Genomic DNA, 25,036 nt, shown 5'->3' with positions numbered 1-25,036 from the left:
TCTTTTTGGAAGTCATTCTACAGCCCCTTTTCATGAGCCTGTCTACAGGGAAATTTCTACCTGTCTTGGCTGTACAATTAACCATTGATTTGTTTTCATAGATACCAATACTCGCTTGTCATTTTAAAATTTGTTTTGCCTTTTCTTCCAGAAGTTAATTTGGCCCTTTCTTCTGGTTTTCCTGCCAGTTTGTAATAATAAAAATTAGCCTTTCTCTTGTGCATCTGTGTTTTCGGGGTTTTTCCTTCTTATTTTAGTGAAAATTGTATGTTACTGGTTTAGGAGATGTTGGGGAAATATAATTAAAAACAAAACCTCTCAACCCAGAATCCTCTTCACAAAGGTAAGAGAGAAATAAAACACTTCTATTATTGAATAAGCATTAAAATAGAATGTGATGCCAATCACAGGCTGCCCACTAAGAGACTGTAAAAACAGAAAGAAATCTCAAACCTTTATATAACCAAGCGGCCCACTGCATACATGTTTTCAAGATAAACAATAACTTGTTCTCAAGTAAGAGGACTTCATAGTATCATTTGTCATACATAATTTATCCTGATATTATTTGGTAATGGAGGTGACCATCTGTGTTAGTTAACTGGCTTTATCCAAAGGAAAAACTTCTCATATCTTTAATGTTTTTAATTATAATTTATTGTGGTAAGAAGACTTAACACAAGATCTATACTCTCAGCAAAATTTTAAGTCTACAGTACACTGTCGTTCACAATAAGTACAATATTGTACGGCAGACCTCTAGAGCTGATGCATCTCTCTTAACTAAGTCTATGCCCATTGATTACAAACTCCCATTTCCCCATCCCCCAAGGCCATGGCAACCACCACTCCACATTCCACATAAGTGCAATCATGCATTATTTGTCACTTGGCATAATGTCCTCAAAGTTCATCCAAGTTGTCGCCTTGCAGAATTCTTTTCTTTTTTAAGAAAGAATAGGATTACATTGTTTATGTTTATACAACAATTTTCTTTATCCATTCATCTGTAGAGGGACATTTAGTTTTTTTCCACATCTTGGCGATTGTGAATAGTGCTGCAGTGAATATGGGAGTGAAGATATCCTGATTTCAATTTTTTTGGATCAAGACCCAGAAGTGGAATTGCTGGGTCTGACAGGGAGTAGTTTTGCAACCACAATGCAAGCAACAAAGGATTAATCTCTAAAATCTACAAACAGTTCATGCAGCTCAATATCAGAAAAACAAATAACCCAATCAAAAAATGGGCAGAAGACCTAAATAGACATTTCTCCAAAGAAGACATACAGATGGCCAAGAGGCACATGAAAAGATGCTCAACATCACTAATTATTAGAGAAATGCAAATCAAAGCTACGAGATATCATCTTACGGGAGTCAGAATGGCCATCATCAAAAACTCTACGTACAATAAATGCTGGAGAGGGTGTGGAGAAAAGGGAACCCTCCTACATTGTTAGTGGGAATGTAAATTGATACAGCCACTATGGAGAACACTATGTAGGTTCCTTAAAAAACAAAAGATAGAGCTACCATATGATCCAACAATCCCACTCCTGGGCATATATCCTGAGAAAACCATGGTTTGAAAGGTCACATGCACCTTAATGTTCATTATGGCACTGTTTACAATAGCCAAGACATGGAAGCAACCTAAATGTCCATCAACATATAAATGGATAAAGAAGATGTGGGAGTTTGGGGGAGGAGAATGGGTACATGTATGTATGGCTGAGTCTCGTTGCTGTGCACCTGAAATTATCACAACATTGTTAATCAACTATACCCCGATAGAAAATAAAAGTTTAAAAAAAAAGGAAGGAAATCTATTCCCTTATTTTCAACAAGGAGAATAAGTCCTCTTGTTTTTAACTTATATTTGGTCTTACAGAGGCTAGGACATATTTTAGTATGTTTAGCTAATTCAGTTTAGAATTAAAGTCTTATTTTTTTCTGAGTTGTGATCAACTAGAGATTCAGCTGAAGTTTGTCTTTAACCTTGTGTAACAAATTGTATCCCTTCCTAATGGAATTGATTTGAAAATTCATTCGCATTTTTAAAATTTTTATTTTTTATTGTGTAAAATATACATAAAATTTACCATTTTAACCATTTTGAAAGTGTACAGTTCTGTAGTCTTAAGTACATTCATATTGTTGTGCAGCTGTCACCATTATTCATCTCCAGAACTTTTTCATCTTCCTCAACAGAGATCGTACCCTTTTAACACTGACCCCCTATTCCCTCCTCCCCCAGGCCCTGGCAACCACCATCATTAGCATTTTAACCTACCTATTAAAAACTACCCATGAAATTTCAATATCCTGCCTATGGGCAATAAGTGGAGTTCTGTTTGCCCAGGATTTGAAACACAAAGATGTTTCCTTGGGAAACTGCCTGGGAGAAAGAAGTTTAAAACCTTTGAATGTGATGCCCTCATTTATACAAGTGATGCTACACTAATTACAAATAATCTGAGTCTGTGCAGTTACCAGAAACGTCTCATTTGTGCCACTCCATTACTTTCAAAGTAATAAAAATCATTTTCCCAGTGAGAATATTTTTTGCTTATAATTCAAGGATTTTACTAATGTAGATTGGCATTTTTCACAACCTTTGCTTCAGTGAATCTTTATCTTTTTTTAATTGATCTTTTGGGTTATTTTGTGAAACATACCAAACTAAATATTGAACAGTTCCTTCATATGTTTTGTTTATAGCCTGCCACGGGCATTGGGTGGAGGATAATGTAAAAGAATCGGGAGAGACACTCTGCTGTAATCAGAGGATCTTATTTAAAACCAAGCTCTGGTCTTTGATTGCTGTGGTATCTTGAGTAAGACACTTCACTTTTTTTTTTTTTTTTTTTTTTTTGTGGTACACGGGCCTCTCACTGTTGTGGCCTCTCCCGTTGTGGAGCACAGGCTCCGGACGCGCAGGCTCAGCGGCCATGGCTCACTGGCCCAGCCGCTCCGCGGCATGTGGGATCTTCCTGGACCAGGGCACGAACCCGTGTCCCCTGCATAGTCAGGCGGACTCTCAACCACTGCGCCACCAGGGAAGCCCGACACTTCACTTTTTTGCACCTAATTTGTTCATCTGTAAAACAGAAAAATTATATTCCTTTCTCAATAAAGCTTGTGAATGTCAAGTAAGATGGAAATAAGCACTGTGTATACTGTCAAAGCATGAATTATTTCAGTGGAATAAGGTACCTACATATAGAGGGATTTGGAAAATATTTGTTGAATGAAAGAAAGATACTGTTCTCAAAGTTAAATTTCCTAGGGTTTCCTTATCTCCACATGTACTCCTGGTTCGGCTTATAACCTCTCTACTCCCTGCTTTCCTCTGGTTTCTGATCACACCCCTCTCTCCTGACCAAAATTATGCTTCAGGTTTAAAAATTCCAGAGTGCAGGATTTGGGGAGTGATAGGAAGAGGTCAAGGAAAGCCTGTTACATCCTCACATCAGCTCTTCCTTTCTAAGTCTAGATGCTGCCTCAAAGCTTTTGAGGTGTTAGAAATGGCAGGTAGAAACATGGTTATCTGCTGGAATATATACAGTTAAGAAGAAGGGAATTTTCTTCTTGCTCAGCACCAGCACGATCAGGGGATTTCACCCAGGCCAAAAAATAATAAGCTGCAGTAATGTTGAATCAGACACTGTGAATCTAAATTAAACAATATTCCAAGGTTAGTCCCAGGAGTTCCCTCTGTGGACAGGTGGGCAGGAGCTCACTCTGGGTCTCTCTTTCTCAGTGTAATCATGCACAGAATAAATGCAAATATATGTATTAAAAGGCATAACCAGGTCTTACACTGATGAGACAGATGACAGTCCCGGGGTATTCTTGTAAACTGTCTGACAGATTTTAGTGAGGAAACACCTCCCTAAAGATGATCTGGAGAAAGAAATGACTGTTGAGAGGCCAGAGGTGTGAAAAACAAATGAAAGAGTTACAGCAGTTTCCTGGACTGAGAAACAGCTTGTAGAATCACTGTGTGCAGAAGACCACAATCATTCAGTCCGCAGCATGGAGCACTTTCATGTGCCAGGCTTCCTGCGAGGTCCTGCAAGACAGATATTCATCAGAGGTAGACCTGTTCTCAAGGATCTCAAGAGAGAAGACATACACACCTAACTGTAGTACAAGGCAAAGGATTCTATTACTGCTACTAGACGGTAAAGTTGTAGGGGAGAAGGAATAAATTACATCTGGCTAAAGGAAGCAGGGGGGTTTCATGAGGAAGTGTTTTTGGAAATAGATCTTGAAGGATGGGCAGTGTTTGTACATGCGAAGAGGGGAATGCAGGACATTCCAGGCAGAAGGAATGATTAAAAGGGAAAGGAGGAGTGGGGGTGACTTATAACCCCATCTGTGTGTGTACCTGTGGCCAAAGGCTGGGGTATATGAAGAGTGATGTGGAAAAACATTGTCTAGAGGAGTTTGCCGCCAGATCTTGGAGGAACCAGAATGTCGTATGAAGGACATCAGGGAAACAGAATTAAGATGTGCTGTGTGGGAAAATTGATTTGGTCTTTGTCATTAGTCAGCCTTTACAGGTGTCCTCATGGCACCCAAAACTTACTACCTAAGGCTTTTACAGCCTTCTTGTTTGTGATGTGGTAAATATCTCTTCTTTTGGCTTTGGAGAACAAGATTTCAGTCTGTTTTTCAAGCATCAGTGGATAAAAAGAATATTTACATGCAAAAAGCCACTGATTTTTAGGTCAGCCTAATGAATACACATTTTCTCATCTTTCTCTTTTTCAGAGTAAGGCAGACCAATTAAAAATAATAGCACTTTTAATGTATCTAGCATATATTCAGGTCACAGAGGTTATTTTCCGGGTCTCCTCATGTATGCTGACTCGTTTTATAATTGGAGAAATAAGAGCTCTCCTCTGTTTTCTGACTCTTTCTCTATGGTGTCTTATGTTCTGATTTGGCAACAGCCTCAGAAATGCTAGAAGAAGTGAGATCATAATCACTGCCAATTAGCAGTACTGGCCGAGCATAGCACTATCATGCTTATACCCACGGGCATGTCCTATGTCTCACGTTAGCTAGTCATTATGCTCCTGTTTCTCCATCAGCTTTCACCACAGGGATGGCTTCACAGATTAGAAAATTGATTTGAATTTCCCACTTTTTTCTCCAGTTAAGAATTCATGACCCTTACCTCACTTAAGAGTTTTCTCTAACACACCTCCTGAGAGAATTGCCAGGAATTTCTCAAAGCTTAGTCTATTGCTGGGATGCCTTATACAGATGAACCCCCCCCCCCCTTTTTTTTTCTGAAAGAACTTCAGTCAGCATTTCTAAACTGTGCTGAGAATCCTAATGTTTAGAGATATTTTAAACAAGGATTCCTAAAGTCAATTGAGTTGGAGGGGCACTGTTAACGATTCCTAAGTAATTTAGTTTCACAGTATGCATTCTAAAGACCCTGAGATGTCATATAGAAAAAGATAACTTTTTAACCTGATACATCACCTAATACTAACAACTTAATGTTTCTCTAAAATGAGGGCACAGTATCAAAGTGTAATTTCTTGAAATCACTTTGTAGAAGCCTAAGCTGGACAATATGGATCAATATGTGGTCTTTAGAGGGTCTAAGTTAATCCAAGAATAAAAAATATCAAGAACCTTGAATTTAGTAGGTGTATTAGGACTATGTGCCAAATTCATCCTGTGTACCTACCAAGATTTATGTGAGGGGTTTTCTTTTTATGACTTGGTGATCCTTTAAAACCCTGTCTGTGTCAACAGAGCTGCTGCATCTAATATTATTTTCCTGAATCCAAGGAAACACCAAAGGGGACTAAAATAATAAGACATTAATTTCGGCTGCAGAATGCCAATGTTGCTGACCCTGCAGGGTTATTGCAGGGCAAGATTAATTATGCAGCTGTACCACCCTAGGCTTTGGAGTTGAAGTACCCTGTTGTAATTCACTGCAGGATCATTCATGTAGCCAGCATATTGATATGATTATTATTCCACCAAGGTTTTATTCGCTCCTAGACAATTACAGAACCACTTACCAGCATCTCTCATTGACTTCTTATTTAAAATTCCCAGGGCCACAGCAGGTATTCAGGTCCTTTGTCAGAGACAGCTACAGATCGATGTCATGAGCAACATGGGATTTTCTTTAGGACACGATGAATCCTGTGATAGTTTGCTAAGCAGAAGGTAGACATTCAGACTCCAATAAAAAATCATGTTTCTGTGGCCCCATGTCTCTACCACAAACTTTTAAAGTAATGACAAGAGCAGAGAGGGAGCATGTAGTGGAAAGACCATGAGATTTGGTGTCATGGTATCTCAGTTTAAATACTGGCTTCACCATTTATTATCTGTGGAACTTTGGAGAAATCACTACTACTTCTGTAAAATGGGATTGATATTAAATACCAAACTCTAGGCAGTCTTTAGAGGTTTAAATGAATATATATGTGTGAACAAAACTTTGTGAATGGAAAAGTGTTTTAAAAATATTTTCTGTGCTAATGAGAAAGACTTCCATTCTTGAACTGGCAGTGTCGGTGTAATCGAACATGCTTTTTGTGGCCCCAGTGCTTGGGTAATGTCCTACTAACTCCTATAATCATTAGTATTGCTACCTAGGGCAGAATGTGGTAACCATGTGTTGATATGATTAGTGGCTCCAAGGAGTGTATGCCGTTGAAATGATGTGCAGAATAAAATTCCTATTCTGAATCACTGTTCCTAGTACATGGTTTTAGGGACTTCATAACTGCAAGATAATATTCATCTAATTAGAATCTTTCAACAAGTTTTCCTTCCTGTTCTATGCTCAGTGGTAAAATGTAAGGCTTGTTTTATTTTAATTTTGCCCTAAATGCCTTTCTCTTTATGCATGGCTGCATTTCAGAGTGTTAACAGTCTTCAGAATCCAGCTGTAAGGCCATCCAGTCCAGCCGCCGACCCCCCTGCCTCCACCCAACCCATCCCCCCACCCCCATTGAAGCACAAGTAATTCCTTCCTTAGAGCATGTTCCTTGGACTTACATGATGCATAATAGTATGAGTATACACAGCTAAACTTCTGTATAGTTAAAGGAATCATAGATACTGTTATTCTCCCCATTTTACAGTTGAGAAAACTAAGGCACAGATAGATTAAATAACTTGACCAATATTCCACAGGTACTAAGTGGCAGAGCCAAGGATTGGAACATTTAACTAAAATAATAGGCTTTTAACTACAAGGTTAAGTTAGCAAAGTGCATGCTGGAGATCCCTGCTTGGTTGTGAGGTCCTAGATGCCTGAGGCATGTTAAAATCTGTTTCATCCTTTAGCATTTAGCACAGAGGGTCCACATAGTGGGTACTCAGTTACTATTTATTAGCTTTGTATTGGAAAAGAATGCCCCTAAAAAGCTTAAGGTGCAGCCACAAAATGCACCCCCCCTTGTACTCTGTCCATATTGTTTTTAGTATATGTTCTGCCATCCTGCTCAATTTTCTTGTCAAAGCATTTTAAAGCCTCATATTAAGCACTGCTTGAGCACCTCTCTGTGAGGGCACTGGCTTTTTGTTTTTTTTCCTAAGTTGCTGTATAGTGAAGATAAGGCATACTTGTTGAAATTAGGGTCACTTGAGTCTTTAGTGGTTTATGGATCAGTAGATAACAGCACTATAAAATTTCAGCTCATTCTCATTCTGATTAGAGGGGGATTTCGTGGTCTTACTTTACTTGCCACAAAGTCACCAAGTGTCAAATGCATATTTAAAGAATTGCTGCCAGACCCCCCGCCTTTTCCCTCCATCCAGAGTGATCTGGTTGACTGAGGTCACATCCCAGACTATGGGACTGGTGGGTACACATTGCCATCTGTCAGGATGATCCTGGTGCCCAAAAATCAGTGAAAGAAGCCATAGAATTTTCTCAACAGGAACACAGACTCACACAGACCTCCTCAGTGTTAGTTCATAAGGGGATTTTCTTTAACACTTTAGATACAGAAAGATAATATTTTCCTTAACACTCTCTAGTTTTGGCTTATGTGGGTTCCCAGGAAGACTTGGAATGTTATCTTTGTGTTTCAGGGACAAGGTTGGGGATGGGAAGGAAGTCCGATGGGCTGTGTTCTCCAGTAGACTGAATGCCTCAAGGTAGAGGCTGTCCTGAAGCCCCTGTGCTTTCTCACGATCGGCACAGTGTCGGTCTGGTACATGGGAAGTCTTTTGTGAAAGTTCTGCTTTAACTTTTGATTTGAACTCTTCTTAACAAAGCCAGTTGTGGGAACTGTGGCACCAGGACAGTAAAGTGCATAGGCAAAGTCACACAACTAATTCATGCAAGAAGCAGGACTAGGACCTGGGACTCATCCCTCCTGTTTCTCTGTGTAAGTGAGAATGAGGAGCCCCTGAGTGCTGCAGGGTCTGTTTTTTTGTTTTTGTTTTTGTTTTTTTTTTTTGGTTTTTTTGCGGTACGTGGGCCTCTCACTGTTGTGGCCTCTCCCGTTGCGGAGCACAGGCTCCAGACGCGCAGGCTCAGCGGCCATGGCTCACGGGCCCAACTGCTCCGCGGCATGTGGGATCTTCCCGGACTGGGACACGAACCCGCATCCCCTGCATCAGCAGGCGGACTCTCAACCACTGCGTCACCAGGGAAACCCCTGCAGGGTCTGTTTGAATAGCTGAAGCTACTGAAACTTCCAGGTCCCTAAATAGGGGAGAAGGTGAAGTTCCATTCTGATAGATGATCTCTAGCAAACCAATCTCTTTCTCTCTGATGGAAGCAGGGGGATGACACAAGGAAATGCTCTTGTGAAAGGACAACTGACTTGGTGTTGTGAGACCGAGGATGACTTAGACCCATTCAAGTCTAGTTTCTGAAAACAGGTCCACTTTTTAGGCAGTGGATTTTGATGGGAGTCATAGAACTCACAGTGACATCTGTTTAGACCCACTCCTGGAGGAGACTGCATCCTCTGCATGGCCTTCAGCTTTGCTAAAGAATCTAGAGTTCATGTGAATACGTGTGCAAAATAAAAACAACAGTGCTTCATATTTGCATCATACTTCACCATTTATAACGTTTTTTCATAAATATCAACTAATTGGATCCTTATAACAGCCTATGAAGTAAGTATTTGTTAGTCTATTTTATTGATGAGGATACCAGGCTCCACAGGAATTCAGTAAATTATCCAAGGGAGAAAAGTTACAAAGTGACCAATACCAAATTAGAACAGATGTTGACTGTATCCTGGGGAGATGTTCTTTCTACCACCCAGTAGTTGCCCTATAATTATATATGTTTATTATGTAACGGCATTGGACTATATAACGTGGGCACAAACTTGGAGTCCTAGCCCGAAAAGGGAGGTAAAAAGAAAAAAAACCTTAATAAAACAGATTAGGACAAAAATTTCTCAGGGCTCTAAGGGAGATACAGATACCTGAACTGAGTTTTCAGAGAAAGCATAGTATATTTCCAGCCAATGGCCAGACAAGAGAGAACCAGGAAAGGCTGCAGAGGGGAGGTGAAGCTGTGGGAAAGCTAGGACTCATTTCTTTCCCTGGTTTAGTCTCAAGTGCAGTTGGATGATTTTGAAAAGCATCAGCATCTTATGGACTGAAGATTGATCTGGGAATTAGGGCTGGGGCTCTTCCTTCCCTAATTAGGGCTTTCACTATTTACTTCAGTATTTCCAATGGAACCCTAAGAGTCTTAATGCATCAAAAAGGGGTTCACGGCCAGATAACTTGGTTTAATGCTGGGTTAAAACAAGTCAACCACAATATTTGCTTGGTAGATGACCTGAGTCTTTAAAATACTTAGGTACATTGTGAATCTCCAAGAAAGAGCTATGTGACATATTACTTTTCAGAATCATTTGGTCACATGGTCCTTTGGCAGAATGCTCACCATGGGATGTGATAGTTTTCATCATGCATTTTGGTGTGATTGTATTGTCCTCGACCATTTACTTGTTCTTTTCTCTCTACTTTTCTTTCTATTTGTTTTGTGTTTATGTCTGACTTTGCTCCCAAACTATGAGATCCATGATTACAAGAGCTGTGTGTTTATTTCTGTATACCACACAGTTTCTATTAAAGTGTATGAAATAGGAGTTCAATAAATACTTCTTGATTTGAGCAAAACTTGATTCTGTATACTGAAAAGCTAGAGCATACAGTCTTTATGGATAAATCTATGAAAACTTGGCTGCAGTTTTGTTCCTGTAGCCTCTCTGTGTAGATGGTGTCTCTCTCTAGACAGCCTCCCAGACAGGATCGTGATCTTCAGACTATCTGTTCGAATTAAAGAGGTTATTGGTGGCAATGCCGTTGTATTAAATTTAAGGGGAGAAAACCTCAGATGGTTAAGAAGCTTTCCTATGCTGAGAAAAGTAATGAATTTCCTAACCTGCAGGTGACTAGATCTTAGTCTTTCAGGTGATAGGACTGTTTTGTGTCCCTGGTGGTTTAAATTTCTCCTAATTCTCTACTTTAACTTCAAATAACATCACATTTCCCCAGCGAGCCGCTCCCTCCTCTATACTCACATACTGTGAAACGCTTCTGCTGCAGCCCCATTCTTTAGACTCTAGACGTTTATACGCCTCAGGACTGCAAGCTCCATGAGAACAGGGGAAGTTTCCACCTTTCTTCCTCCTTCAGACTGCGTCCACAGCTTAATAAATATTTGCTGAATGAATTAGAAGGAATGTGAGGTTCATCCTAAAAATTCCCCCCACAGCTTTGAAGAGCTCTGAGATATCTCTCTCACTCTGTGTTGGATTTTAAACTGCTTTCTTGATTTAAAAAACTATACCGTTACCCTATATCTTTCTCTAACCTCTCGTTGTTTTAAACCACATTTTAACTTCAAGAAAGCAAAAGTTTTTCCATATTTTTTACAGAGCATAGAATATTAACACTAAAGTACATAAATATTGCATGTACAAATTGCTGAATTTTTACAAATGCATCATCATGTAACCATCACCTGACTAAGGAATAGAACATTACCAGACCTTAGAAGCCTCATTCTTGCTCCTCCCTGGCAATGTCACCAAAGGTAATCTATGTTGTGATCTGAATTAAGCAATTTGTAACATTATTTTCTTTTTGACTTTAAGATCTCCACTTCTTCAAATTCTTTAAAATCTGAACAAAACAAAACAAAACAGCCCATCTCGTTTCGTAATAAAAACCAATGTCATGACACTTTATGTTAGTGTAACACTTTATAATTAAATTCTTCCATGTGTCACGTCATTTGATCCTCTACAACTGCCCTATAAGATATCAGGGCAGAGGTTTTCACTTCATTTTGTAAATGAGGGATTTGAGGACTAGAGAAGTGAGGCCATCTGGACCATGATTTTTCCAAGTTCAAGTTTTTTGTAGAGTGTATCATAACCATCTTGGCTTTTCTGTAAGGTACAGAGGCCCGACTTAAAACCACGACTGTCTTTTCTGAAATATTTTGGGAACAGAGTACTGAACTTGGACCTAGTACCTGCAAAGTGTAGGACATGGCACATTTTGCCCAATGGTCAATGGTCAACTTGAACCGAGTAACTTAGTCTATTATTTGTACATGATATTAATAGTAGCTCACATCTGCCTACAGCTCCACAGTTTCTGAAGTGTTTCTCATATATGACCTCATTTAATAAGAGTTAATGATAACCAGAATTTGCTGAGAGCTATTTATGTTCCTGGGCAGTGCTAAGTACTCCACAGGAATTATCAAGTACACTCCTCCTAACAAACTGATGAGGTAGGTATTAGTTTCTTTCACCCCATGCAAACTCCAGCCTCAGTATCCATAAGTACAGAATACTTAGTCACCAAATTGTCCACCTACTAGGGAGAAAGTACATTGGAACACTCTTCCTGCCCTAACTAAGAAGTGTCCACAAATGCTTAGCACATCAGTTTTAAATTAGTCATCAAGACAGTAACCAGGTTATAACTGTAAGTGGTTGTTGTGAATAGTTCTCTCCTCTTCTGCCAGGCTGTCCAAGATCATACAGTGAAACTTAGGACTCCAAGTTCATTGCACTTTCCACTGAAAACCTAGTTCTAGTTCCCTCTTGTGAAGGGTGAGACTTAATGATGACATTTCTTCCCTCACCCCACTGAGCATGTTGCTATTCAAAATATTAAAGGACAAAAGGAAATCAACCTGCTCACATTCTATTCCAAGCTTCTAAAGGCGGAAGGTGGTATATTATGTTACATATGTCCTCTCAGAGTTCCAAACACTTTGAAGCTATTTAATAAGAAAGAGGAAGGCAGTATCTAAGAGGAGTGTGCTCATGTTTTCTAAACTTTGAGTTCTCTGTTGTATCGAGGTTAGCAACACTGGCTTGATGTGCTGAAAGTTAGAACAGTTTCATTGATCTCTCCATGTTCCTCTACTGCTAGACTTTTTTGGAACATTTTGTACTTAACGACAGGACTGTGTTATTTTCAAAGTGACCTTTGAAAATAGAAGCCAAATTTGAGTTAAAACAGCTTTCATTTATTTAAACTGTCTAAAGGGGTTCACAAATCATTTGTGGAGTTTTTAAAAAGAAAAATCATGCCACTTAAACATTTTTTTTTAATTAACATGAAATAAAATAGACTTTTCTGGAAGTACAATTCTATGAATTTTAACTTATGGATAGACTCATTTATTCAATCACTGCCCCAATCAGGACAGAGAATTGTTCTGTCTCCTAAACGATGCCCTGTGCTGTCCCTTTGCAGTCACCCTTGTACTACCTCTAGCCCCTGATCTGTTCTTTGTCACTTTAGCTTTGTCTTTTTGGAAATGTCATTTAAATGGACCTGGATGGCGGTAACCTACTGAAACTGACTTTTTTTTTCACTCAGCATAGTATCTTTGAGGTTCATCCCAGTTGTTATCAACAGCCCCTTGCTATGTACTGCTGGCAAGCATCTATTTTTTGGATGTACGAGTGTTTGTTTATCCGTTTCCCTCTTGAAGGCCATTTGAGTTGTTTCTAGTTTTTGACAATTAATAATGGAGCTACTATAAACATTCACATACAGGTTTTTGTGTGAACATCTTGAGTAAAGAGCTAGGAATGGGATTGCTAGATCCTATGGTATGTGTGTGCTTAACTTAGTAAGAAACTGACAAATTGTTTTCCAGAGAGGCTGTACCATTTTGTAGTCTCAGCAGCAGGAGAGTTCCAGTTGTTCTGTATTCCCTTCAGCACTTGGTATTGTCAATATTTCTTACTTTAGTTATGCTGAAAGGTGTTTAGTGGTATCTCATTTTGTGGCTTTAATTTTCACTGCCCTATGGTTAATAATGTTGAACATCCTTTCTTGTGTTAATTTGCCTTCTAAATATCCTTTTTAGGTAAAGTGTCTCTTTAAGACTTTTGACATTTTAAAATTGGGTTGTTTGTAGTATGATTCCTACAGCTTTATTCTTCTTTGTCAAAATGGTTTTCAATATTTAAGGCATTTCTCTTTCCATACAAATTTTAGAATCAACTTGTCTATATCTATAAACAGATCTTGCTAGGATTTTTGACTGGAATTTCATTAAGTCTGTCAAGTAATTTGGGGGAGAATTGACCTGTTTTCTATGTGGAGTCTTACAATCCATGAGGCTGGTATGTCTCTTGTATTATTTTCTATTACCAATGTAATAAATACCAGACACTTTGTGGCTTAAAGCAACATCCATTTATTACATCAGAGTTTCTGTGAATCACATGTCCAGGTACAGTGTAGTTTAGCTGGTTCTCTGCTTAGGGCCTTACAAGGCTAAAGTCAAAGTGATCAAATTGTCAGCAAGGTTGTGTTCCTTTCTGGAGGCTCTGGGGAAGAACACACTTCCAAAGCTGTTGACAGAATTTATGCCCTGTGGCTATAGGCCTGAGGTTCCTGTTTCCTTACTGGTTGTCCACTGGAGATTTCTCTCAGTTCTCTAGGGCCACCGACATTCCATGATACGTTGTACATTTATCTTTTAACATCAAAATATGTTGCTACATTTATCTTTTAGCATCCAAAGCCTATAGCTTCCCATTTCTTTGGCTCATCCTTCTGCTGCATCTCTCTGACTTTAGCCAGGGAAAGTTCTCTGCTTTTAAGGGCTCATAGTGGTTAAATTAGGGCCATGTGAATAATCCAGTATAATCCCCCTATTTTAAGGTCCATAACCTTAATTAAAGTTATTTTGCCAAGTAAGGTAACGTAACAGGTTCCAGGGATTAGGACACGGTTAGCATTGGGAGCCATCCTGCCAACCACATATTTCCATTTATTTAGGTTCTTTCATTTCTTTATCAACGTTTTGTAAATTTCAACCAATTTTGCACATGTTTGGTTAGGCTTTTTTTTTCTTTTTTTTTTTTTTTTTGCGGTACGCGGGCCTCTCACTGTTGTGGCCTCTCCCGTTGCGGAGCACAGGCTCCGGACGCACAGGCTCAGCGGCCATGGGTCACGGGCCCAGCCACTCCGCGACATGTGGGATCTTCCTGGACTGGGGCACGAACCTGTGTCCCCTGCATCGGCAGGCGGACTCTCAACCACTGTGCCACCAGGGAAGCCGTGTAACCAGTATTTTTAAAAGAAGATTCTTTCCAATTGCTCATTGCTAGTCTATAGTAATATGTTTAATTTTTGTGTGTTGACTGCACATGATGTGACTTTGCTAAACATACTTATTTAGTTCCATTTTTAAATAGATTCCTTAGGATTTTCTATGTTGAAAATCATGTCATCTGTGAATAGCCTTATTGCACTAGGTAAGACTTCTAGAATGATGTTGAATAGTACTGAGAATGAACTTCCTTGCCTTCCTCCTGATGTTAGTGGAAAAACATTCAGTCTTGCAATATTAGATGTAATGCTAGCTGTAGGTTTTTTGTAGTTTTTTTTTTTATCTATTTGAGGAAGTTCCCTTCTATTGTTAGTTTGCTGAGAGTTTTTATCGTGAATAGATATTGAATTTTGTCAGATATTGTTCCTGCATCAATTGATACGATCATATGGTTTTTCTTCTTTAGACTTTAAAAATACTGAAACCAACTTTGAATTCCTGGGAGAAACTCTGCTTGGTTGTGGGATATCTGTAAATTTGTTTTCTTGTGCTGTCTGTGGTGGGTTTTGTAATCAGAGCAATATTGATCTCATTACATAAATTGAGAACCGTTATGTCCTCTTTTATTTTCTGGAAGAAATTATGTAGAATTGACGTTATTAATCCTTAAAATGTTTGGTAGAATTCACCAGTGAAACCATCTGGAGCTTAGATATTTACTTTTTGGAAGGTTTCTACCTGCAAATACAATTTCTTCTAATAATATAGGGCCATTTAGATTGTCCATTTAATTTTGGGTGAATTTTGGTAAATTGTGGTTTTTAAGGTGTTGGTCCAATTCATCTAAATTGTGGAATTTATGTGCCTAGAATTTTTAGTATTGCCTTATGACAGTTATAATGTCTGTGTAGTGAAATACCCTCTTTTATTACTGATATTAGTGATATGTGTTATTCCTTCCTTGTTGGTTCTCCTGGTTAAAGGTTTAGCAATTTTATTGTTCTTTTCAAAGAACCAACTTTTGGTTTTATTATTTTTTTCTATGCTTATATTATTTCTGATTTAAAAATCTTTGATCTCTACTCTTCATTATTTCCCTCATTTTGCTTGCTTGATTTAATTTTCTCTTCTTTTTGTAGGTTCTTAAGGTGAAAGATTAGATGATTTTCTTGAGATCTTTCTTCTTTTTATATTGTGAGCTTTTAATACAGCAAATTTTTCTCTAAGCACTGCTTTAATTGCATCCCATGCATTTTGGTATGTTGGATTTTCAATTTTGTTCAATACAAAATGTTATCTAATCTCCCTTGAGATTATGTCTTTGTCTCATGGATTATTTAGAAGTATATTCCTTAATTTCTAAGTGTTTGGAGATTTTTCCTGTTATTTATTTATTTATGTATGTTTATAGTTTAATTCTATGTTCAGAGAATGTACTTTGAATTCTTTAACATTTGTTAAGGTTTTATTTATGGTGCATAATATTGTGGTGAATGCTTATGTATACTTGAAAAGAATGTGCTAATTTTTCCTTTTTAGAATCCTCAAAAAGTTGCTCCATTCACTCTGCCCAGGTTTATAATTACATTCATTAAGAAAGACAAAGTGCCGTATGCTTACTTCATTTTACCCAGATTCAGAGCCTTCTGTGTTACTTTGCTGAAACTTTTGTTTATTAATAAATATTAGATTCTGAAATACTCTGCACAAGAATTCTTTTATGGTTCAAAAGCTATAAATTAGATAAAAGATTGATGAAGAAAATAACTCTGATTTATTAATAAGTGCTATCTCTTTTTCTGTAAAATGGAGTAATTAATAACTTCTCCTGTGTCCTTCAAAAGCTTGTTTGTCATATCTTAGGTCGGCATAGAAGCAAGATGCACTCAAACTTTATCAGAAAGTTAGAGAAAGGTAAAGGAAAGACCTAGATGGAATTAGGACTCAAGGAAGTAATTTGGCTACAGGGCCAATTTGGGGATGACCATTTTGGGCTTGTGCCTTGGTGTTTATGTCCAAGTATTCAGTGAGCAGGTAAAAACAAAGGGTCTCTGTCAACCAGGAATGAAGCAGATAAAGCTTCATGGTTGTAAGAGGTTAATCCAGCTTGGAGTAGGACCTTACAGGGAAAAAAATGCAGGCTCTTGGAACAGAGTGCTGATAAGCACCAGGTTGAAGGGCCAAGCTCCAACCAGGTTGCTGGGATTTAAAGAGTGCCTATGATCTGATTGTGGAGCTGCATATGGAATTAGGAAACTGATGGATGAATCCAGTCTTGTGGCCTTGTGAATGCTGTTGTACAGAAGGAAGGCTGAGCAAATGGTGATTCAGAGGTAATACTAGCCTTGGGGTAGCAAACCTAGTTTCAGCCTGGCCCAGTGAGAAAATCTAGTGGTCAGGGCTGACCCAGAGGCAAGGAAATCTTGAAGCTCAATAACCCTAGAGAATACAGACACTAGAAATATTGATTTGCAAGGATAGATGTTAAAGTATATGATAACAATCATTATTAACATCATGGTTTTTTTTTAAAGCTTTTTTTCATGTGGACCATTTTTAAAGTTTTTTTTGAATTTGTTAAATTATTGCTTCTCTTTTATGTCTTTTGGTTTTTTGGCTGCAAGGCATGAGGGATCTTAGATCCCTGACCAGGGATCGAACCCACACCCCCTGCATTGGAAGGCAAAGTCTTAACCACTGGACCGCCAGGGAAGTCCCAACATTATGTTGATTGCATAGAACTAATTATGTATTTGAAACTTCTTGCTAGATGGTACAGACATTATACTAGGAAAAATGGCATTAAATATGAGAGAAGTACTAATATCTAAGGGGAAGTGCAAAAATGATCATATAGTAAATAAAATGGATAGTGCAGGGAAGGCTGACTTGGGAATTTATTATATGTAAGTTCCAATCATCTGAAGCAAGGGCAGGGGCTGTTAAACCCCATCACAATAATCTAAAACTAGGTAGTACTTCAGACCATGAGAAGCCATGCGTTATTAGACAGATTCCTTTGCTTTTCTGACAGTTTCTTCATGTCTGAAAATACCCAGCACCCCCTCCCCACAAGAAATAAGAATCAAAAGTGTATTACTGGACTTCCCTGGTGGTCCAGTGGTTAAGATTCTGCGCTTTCACTTCAGGGGGTACGGTGGGTTCCATCCCTGGTCGGGGAAGTTCTGCGTGCTGTGCCGTGCAGCCAGAAAAGAAAAAAAAAGTGTATTACTAGTAAAAATAATAAAATTCTGAGGCTGAATGCAACACAAGGTTAAATGAATCAGTCTTCCCAGAGAGGTTTCAGACCAGACACTAACATTGATACCTTCAGTCTGTCAAAACCAGCCTGCACAATCACATTTTCTTTTCAGTCTGCTTTATTCTAATTCATCACAGGGCAGGACTGACCCTGGATTTGTGTTTGCACACAAGTTAGATCAGCTTTATCTTGGTGACCTGACTCCTTGCTGCCTCAAGTATAATCCAGTCACTCATGAAATTATCAGTTAAGACTCTCAATCACATTAATTAGAATGTTTTCTAAGTGTTGCCATAGGAACTCAGAAGCTTATAAACAGGCAAATTGGGAAAATCTAGAGGTGTGAGGCTTTTTTTTTTTTTAAATAGCCAAAAGCAATTTGGAAGGCTGGAGTGCTTTAGCATAGCTGAGTATTGGAACTGAGATTACCCTGCCCTGAATCTGCAGTTAAATGTCTGGTTGCTCTCTGTTGACAAGGATTATACAGAATGATTAATTACTTTTATTAATGACTTGGATGAAGACATAGGTGGAATGTCGGTCAAGTCCTTAGATGACACAAAACTATGAGGATAACAATTATTGTGAAGACTCGGGAGCCACAGTGATTATAAGACAGAATTTAGTGGCGATCCATCCAATATGTGCCTGGAAGAATGCTCTCCATATGGCATAATTTGATGATCATATCATTCCTCTAATCAGAAACTTTCAGTGATTCCCTATTTTCTGTTTAAATGAAATCCTAAGTTCTTAGCCTACTGTTCAAGGCCTTGCAATATTCTAATCCTAAAACCCCCTGCTTTCCAACAAAATCTTCTATAGTTCTTTTTCTAATACCCTGTGCTTGAGTCAAACTGAATTATTTATATACTATTTCCTATTTATGTTCCATGCTTTCCTCTTTGAGCATTATTCTCCACTGAGTTTCTTTTCCCCACATTTTTCTTCTGCCTCAATTCTAAATTTCTAAACCAGTTCTTGCTCAGTTCAAAGCTACCTCTTGCGTTTAGTCTTCTTTGACTGCCTTAGCTGGAGTAATCTCTTTCTTTGGCTAATCTTCAATAGCGCTTATTGGCCCTTCTCTATTTTTACCGCATTACTTTGTGTTGCAGTTATTTCTTGTACACATTTTAAGTCCTTGCTAGAGCCTGCTTAGTGCTAGAACTTCCGATAAATCTTTGAATATCCTAGAGTGCCTCTGCATGTGTATTATTCAAAGTTGCTGTTGCTGCAGTGGTTTGCATGTGGTTTATCTCCTCTACTGGGGATAACAGCCCTACACTTTGCTTGCCAGAGGCCCCTGTGATTATATCATAGTGACTTGTGAACAGAAAGTGTTCAATACATGTTTTATTGAATTAATGAATGACTAATGGAGAGAACTCCCTAAGTTAATGGTATAAGAACTGGAAGGGAATGGTAGCATTAAGAAAGACATTTAATTTCTGAGATAAAATAGTTGTTTAAGATATAATATACTCTCCTGTGATTTGTGTACAATCATGCTAAAGAAGAAGCACAGTAGAGATTTTTGGTGATGTGTGGTCAAGAGAGGTGACAGATGTTGGAAACTTGCATTGTCCTTTAAAGTGACCACACACTCTGGATTGCTTGGACAGTACCGTTTTGGACCGTACCTTTTGGTACTGTCCAAAAGGTACCTTTTGTTTCAGTGTAGTGCTCTTAAAAATGTCCCATTTCAAATGCTGTTAATGTTACCCTGCTTATTAAATATCTCTTTGACCTTTTTAGACTACTGGGTTCCTGTGGTTGTGAAACTTGTGACATAGGCTAATGTTTAGGATAATAAACTTGTAGTTTTCCAGGTGTGGATATAAATCTCATCTCTGTCACCTACTAGAAATATAGTCTGGACAAGTTACCAAGACCAATGTAAGCACCCAGTATGGCTGTTGTGTTCAAAACAGAGAGTGGAAGTCTTAAGTATGGAATTTATCAGTAATATTCAGGTTTCAGTATTTATAACCCCACAGTGGTTTTATCAGGGACCAGATATGTCTGGAGTAGTAGGGAAATAAATATTTCACAGAGCTGTTAAATCTCCAGCCCTTCTGCATTAAAGATCACACAACCAAATATAAGGACATCGTTCTTTCTAGTTGGCTGTTTCAGCTGGTTATCAACAGAAAGGCTAAAGATCACAGAAACTGGAATTCAGCCTCATCATTTGTCTCTTCGAATGAGAAGATAAGAGCAGGCACAGCAGGGCATGAGGATTATACATTTCCCCTTACTATAAATTCAGAGTATGGTGGACTGCAAACCAAGTCTGAATCCAGTATTTGTAGACTTTCTATTCATCACTAAGAAGGAAAACTGTCTGGATTATAAAATATTTCCAATTGGGAATAAACAAGAGAATATGATGAAGGGTTAATAGGAACAAACTCATCTACCAGAAATTCAACTCTGATGAAAAAAATCCCTAAAAATATTTTTTTTAGTATGCAGTTAGAGTTCAGTGATTAAGAGGCTGTTCTAGAGCCAGGCTACTAGAATTTGATTATTACTCTACTACTTTCTAGCCACAGGATCTTGGGTATGTCATTTACATGTGTCTCAGTTTTCTTATCTGTAATATGAGGATGAAAAAAGCCTATCTTACTGGTTGGTTCTGACAATTAAGTTTGTTAATATTGTAAAATTCTTAGAACAGTTCCGTGTCAATAGTCAGCATGCATATGCACAAATATTATTTAAGCACTTGAGAGTAATAAGTACTCTCCTTACCTTTGTATTTATATTGACAGGATGGGACTTCTGTGGTGTGTAATGAGTCTCTACTTCTATGGGATCCTGCAAAGTGATGCCTCAGGTAAGTGAATGTCTTTTGACAATCTATTAAAATGCAAGTCACACATAGGGTAATGTCTCAAGTCTTTCTGAAAATGAGTTAAGAGAACATAACGTTGTTTATATCCACTGACTTCTGTGGTAACATGGAATCTTATCTTTGTCAGAATTATAGAATTTTGGTGCTGGGAGGAACCACTGATATCTTTAGTCTTCATGGAACAAAGTGCACTGGGGGGAGTGCACTTTCTAATTATAGGAATTTTCCGTCACCTTCACAGCCAAGCCAACTAGAATCCTATTTCTTCCCCTTACCTCAGGTCCTATGGGAAAAGAAATGACAGGGATGGTAGTATGACTCTGTTTTCCAAACTTGAACCAGTGGTGGAGAAAGCCTCAGTGGTACCAGTCCACTGATACCTTATAGAAACAAGTAGATAAAAATGGGTTTTTGTCTACTGCTTCCATATAGGAAAGAAAGAACTGGTCATTAAGCTCATTCTTTCTTTGGATGTTGCTTCATAAGCATAAGAAGAGGCAGCCAAAATCTTTATTGAGTTTAAATAACCAAACTCAGTTATCATGGACTTGGATCATATGACATCAGAGTTACAGGGGACTTGAAAGTCTGTCCTTGCAGGTCTCGTCTCATCTTCAGAGGTACTGCTCAGAACCATTCTATGGTACCTCTCACTAGTGGTCATCGAATGTTAGCCCGTTATGTCTTTGGACTGATCAAATTCTTAGAAATTTTTTAGTGCATATAACTGAAATTTGTCTCATCATATCTATATATTTCTTTGGTTCAACTACTGGATTTAAATAGAAAATACCTAATCCCATGATTCTCTAATTTTAATTCAGGGAACTAAGGTATCTTCATTTAAAAAAAGCTTGCATGTATAATTTCCCTGAAGACCGTGGACCATACTTTGAATATCATTGCTTTACTTCCTCTTCTATGTGACAGGCTGTCAGAGATGTTAAAATAGTGGTCATAAAACCATGACCATGTTGTCCAATACATGCCTTCAACTGTTCTTCACATGGCATGGATTTGAGCCCTCCTGCCATCCTGATGATCTTTTCTGAGTGTATTTCAGTTTTGCTACACCACTTAAGGCATTTTATTGGAAACCAATAATAGCACTAAAGGAGGGGTATAATTAGGACACAGTACAGCTCAAAGCCAAGAGAAGGGGTGATAACTTCTAACCTTGTTGGCCCTTGGAGACTTCACAGAGGAAAGGATATATTATAAGCAGAGCTGATATTCAGCTGGGATGCACTAGTGTACAGCTCTACTGGCTGTTTAGACCAGCATCTTTCCTGCTTGACTGAGTGTCCCATTTGACTGGCCGGTGTCCTGATGTCCTGATTTTTAAATATGCTGAATATAACGCCTGATTGTTGTTTGTTCTTATTTGATTTAGTTCTATCCTTGACTGGTATCTTCTTACAGAGGCCTTCCTTAACCATCTTAACTAAAATAGCCCTGCCAATCACTTTCTATTCCTCTATCCTGCTTTAGTTTTCTTCATAACACTCATTATTTCTTGACACTATATTAACTCTTTCTTTTTTCTCCTCCTCCTTTTCTTCTCCTTCCCTTCCACCTTCTTCCTTTTCTTTTTCCTCCCCAACCCCCATCCTCCTCTCCTTTCTTTCTTTCTCTTTTCCTCCTTTTCCTCCATCCCTCCCTATTTCTCTGTTTTTAAGCTCCCTAAGGACAGGGACTTGTCCATTTTGTTTGTTACCCAAACACTTGGAGTAAAGATTGACATATAGACACAGAGTAGGAACTCAACTTTTATATTTATACATATATATACATATACCTACAAATACATATTTGTAAAATGGATGAAGAAAGTGTCCCTTCACATCCTTTTTTGCCCAGATTGGTTAATTTTATAATGGAACTTGTTTCGATTCATGCCGGCAATTCATTAATGTGGTTTTATGTTCCCACCTTGAAGGAAAAGGGGGAGATGACCTTGTTACTCTTGTTAGAGATCAATGAAATTTCAGAAGTTAGTGGTTGGTTAGTGCTGGTGCCTCCCTACTGGTCCTGGCCGTGTTGTTTTCTGAATGACCTTTACTGTAATCCATCCAACGGGCCCCCACCCCACCCCCTCAAATGTTGTTGGAAAATGAGCTTTCTACCCAGGAACTGACTCATAGTTCTGCCAGGGAAGCTGCTTTCTTGAATAAGATAAGTTCTCATACCAGCCCCATTGAGTCACCATGGGAGCAGGAAACATGTTGTAATGCCCTCAGCCCATCTGGCCCATGTTTATTTGCCTTCCTTATGAAAAGGTATATTGTGGCTGTGTCAGTGATGTACTTCCTAGTTGGAGGGAGAGGAACAAAAAGGAAGTGTTGTTGACAAAAATAAAAGGGGCAACTGGCTCTGGGCTATGAGAGGAAAAAGGGATCAATGCACATACCGGGGGATCAACCAACCTCTCGTGCATCATGCCTCTTACAACGAGGTAGATGACAGTAGACTGGTTGGTCTTTCATGAGGCTCTTTTTGTGCTTTAGGTACCCATGTTAATTGAACCACAAGATTGATGTGAGGAACAAAGGAGAAATAGCTTTAAAACCCTAAATCTCTGTACATGCATATAATATTAGTAAGAGTTTTGTCTTGTTGCTCTGGACACCTCCATGTGGACCCTTCTTTTAAAAAAAGCCCACAATTTTAAAAAGGAATCATAACAACATAAGAGCTTTATTTCCACATGGTGCATTCAAGTGCAGTGAACTGGGCTTCAAGGCACACAATTCTGACTAGCGAACATAACCTTTCTATAGCAGTACAATGATTTCCATCTTCACTCAGGAATGTGGGAGCAACATTTCATCTCCGGTGGTGATAAAAGCAAATAATCAAGAACCAACATTTACTTTCTTTTAAGGAATTAAAGCTTGGCTAATTATAATAGTGATAATATAATTATAATGTGGTATAGTGGTGATAATAAAGCTTCCTTTGCTGAAATAAAATTCCCTTTGAATTTTACATATTCTGTGTCAATTAGTTCTCACACCCAAAACAGAGCAGTCAGGGTATTTCTTATTTGGATAAGAAAATTAGGATCAAAGTGGCTAATTGAGCTACCCAAATTCAAACAGCTAATACTTAACACATCTGTGACTTCAACTAGTTCAGTTGAAGTTCCCAAGAAGCATGTTACTTTTACTAAATGCATTCCCCTTATACTCTACTGGCAGATAAATAATTCAGAAAAAAATATTAAGATCCAAGGGGTCATGGGTTTTGCTAACTGTTAAAGAACCACTCAGTAATATATTTCTGTGTTTTCTAGATAAGAAGTATCTTTACTCACCCTGCCCCCTCACTTAAGGTGCACCGCCCCCCCCCCCAATTGCAGTGATTTTCCCCCAGGAAGCAAATCACTGTAGTGTAAGCTCAAAAGTCAATATTCCTGTTTTAGCTTATTATAGAATTAAACATTTCTAATACTAAACTCAAAGAAGTGTTCCTTTGCAAGAATCCCAAAAGCAAACTTTGACTTGTCACACATTTCTCTTTTGGTGTGTTTCATTGGAAACATGTTAAAAAGTTGAATCGTTAAAGCCGCCTTTAGAGTAGAAATAGACATTTGGAACTTGTGATTCCAAGTTGGGGAGGTAGTTAGAATGGCACCACATATAATATGGTGAATTTAAAAAATACTGCCATATCAAAATTATTTGCTACACAGTCCACATAAAAAATGATAGCAATGAATTTTCTTCCCCAAAGGCATGCACGCACACACATACACACACACACACAGATCTTTGAATACAGCCTTTTGTTTCAAAGTCAACAAACAGTTGACTGTGTGCCAGGTGCAGGGCTAGATTTCACTCACATTATCATTAACTTCACAGAAAACACTGTGATGTGGATGGGGTGTAGGTATTCTTACACCCATCTTATAGTTTAGGAAATGTAAAGCCAGGGAGTGGTCTCAGTTAACGGTACTCATGATAAGATTTCGTAGGCTGCCTTCCCTCCAAAAGCAGAGCTCTTTCTTTTATACAGCATCACCTACCCTTAGGGCTTTCTTCTGCTAATGGAGGTAAGATCCCCTTATTTCTTTATCATTATTTTTAAGAAATTTGCAGAGGGTGGAAATAATCGTGTGGCTTATTGAGAGTGAATTACACTATGTAAAATAAATAAATAAATAAAAACATTGTGGCTTACCAGGAATCAAGAGACACTGGTTCAAGTTCTAACTGTTTCACTTTGTGAGCTGTTTAATGACATTAAAGTCATTTAATCATTCTGTTTCACTGTGTCCTTACATATAAACCAAAACAACCAACCAACTAACAACAGCAAAATAACCATCCAACCAGCT

At 38.4% G+C, this 25,036-nt stretch overlaps 1 protein-coding gene across 1 annotated transcript in view; it reads left to right on the top strand.

Annotated features, from left to right (window-relative positions):
- Positions 1 to 25,036, top strand: part of IL1RAP (interleukin 1 receptor accessory protein) — a gene marked incomplete at its 3' end in the record, with an annotated part of 113,047 nt that overhangs the window by 12,722 nt on the left and 75,289 nt on the right. The window contains exon 2 of the mRNA XM_079705074.1: positions 20,612 to 20,676. Within this exon, the coding sequence (XP_079561200.1) occupies positions 20,613 to 20,676 (64 nt within the window). The 5' untranslated portion in view covers position 20,612. The remainder of the gene's footprint in view (positions 1 to 20,611; positions 20,677 to 25,036) is intronic.

This window comes from Hyperoodon ampullatus (genome assembly GCF_949752795.1).
Source record: "Hyperoodon ampullatus genome assembly, chromosome: 5".
NCBI classification, from domain to species: Eukaryota; Metazoa; Chordata; class Mammalia; order Artiodactyla; family Ziphiidae; genus Hyperoodon; species Hyperoodon ampullatus.
The sequence above is the reverse complement of the archived record's forward strand: the minus strand, read 5'-3'. Positions and strand labels throughout refer to the sequence as shown.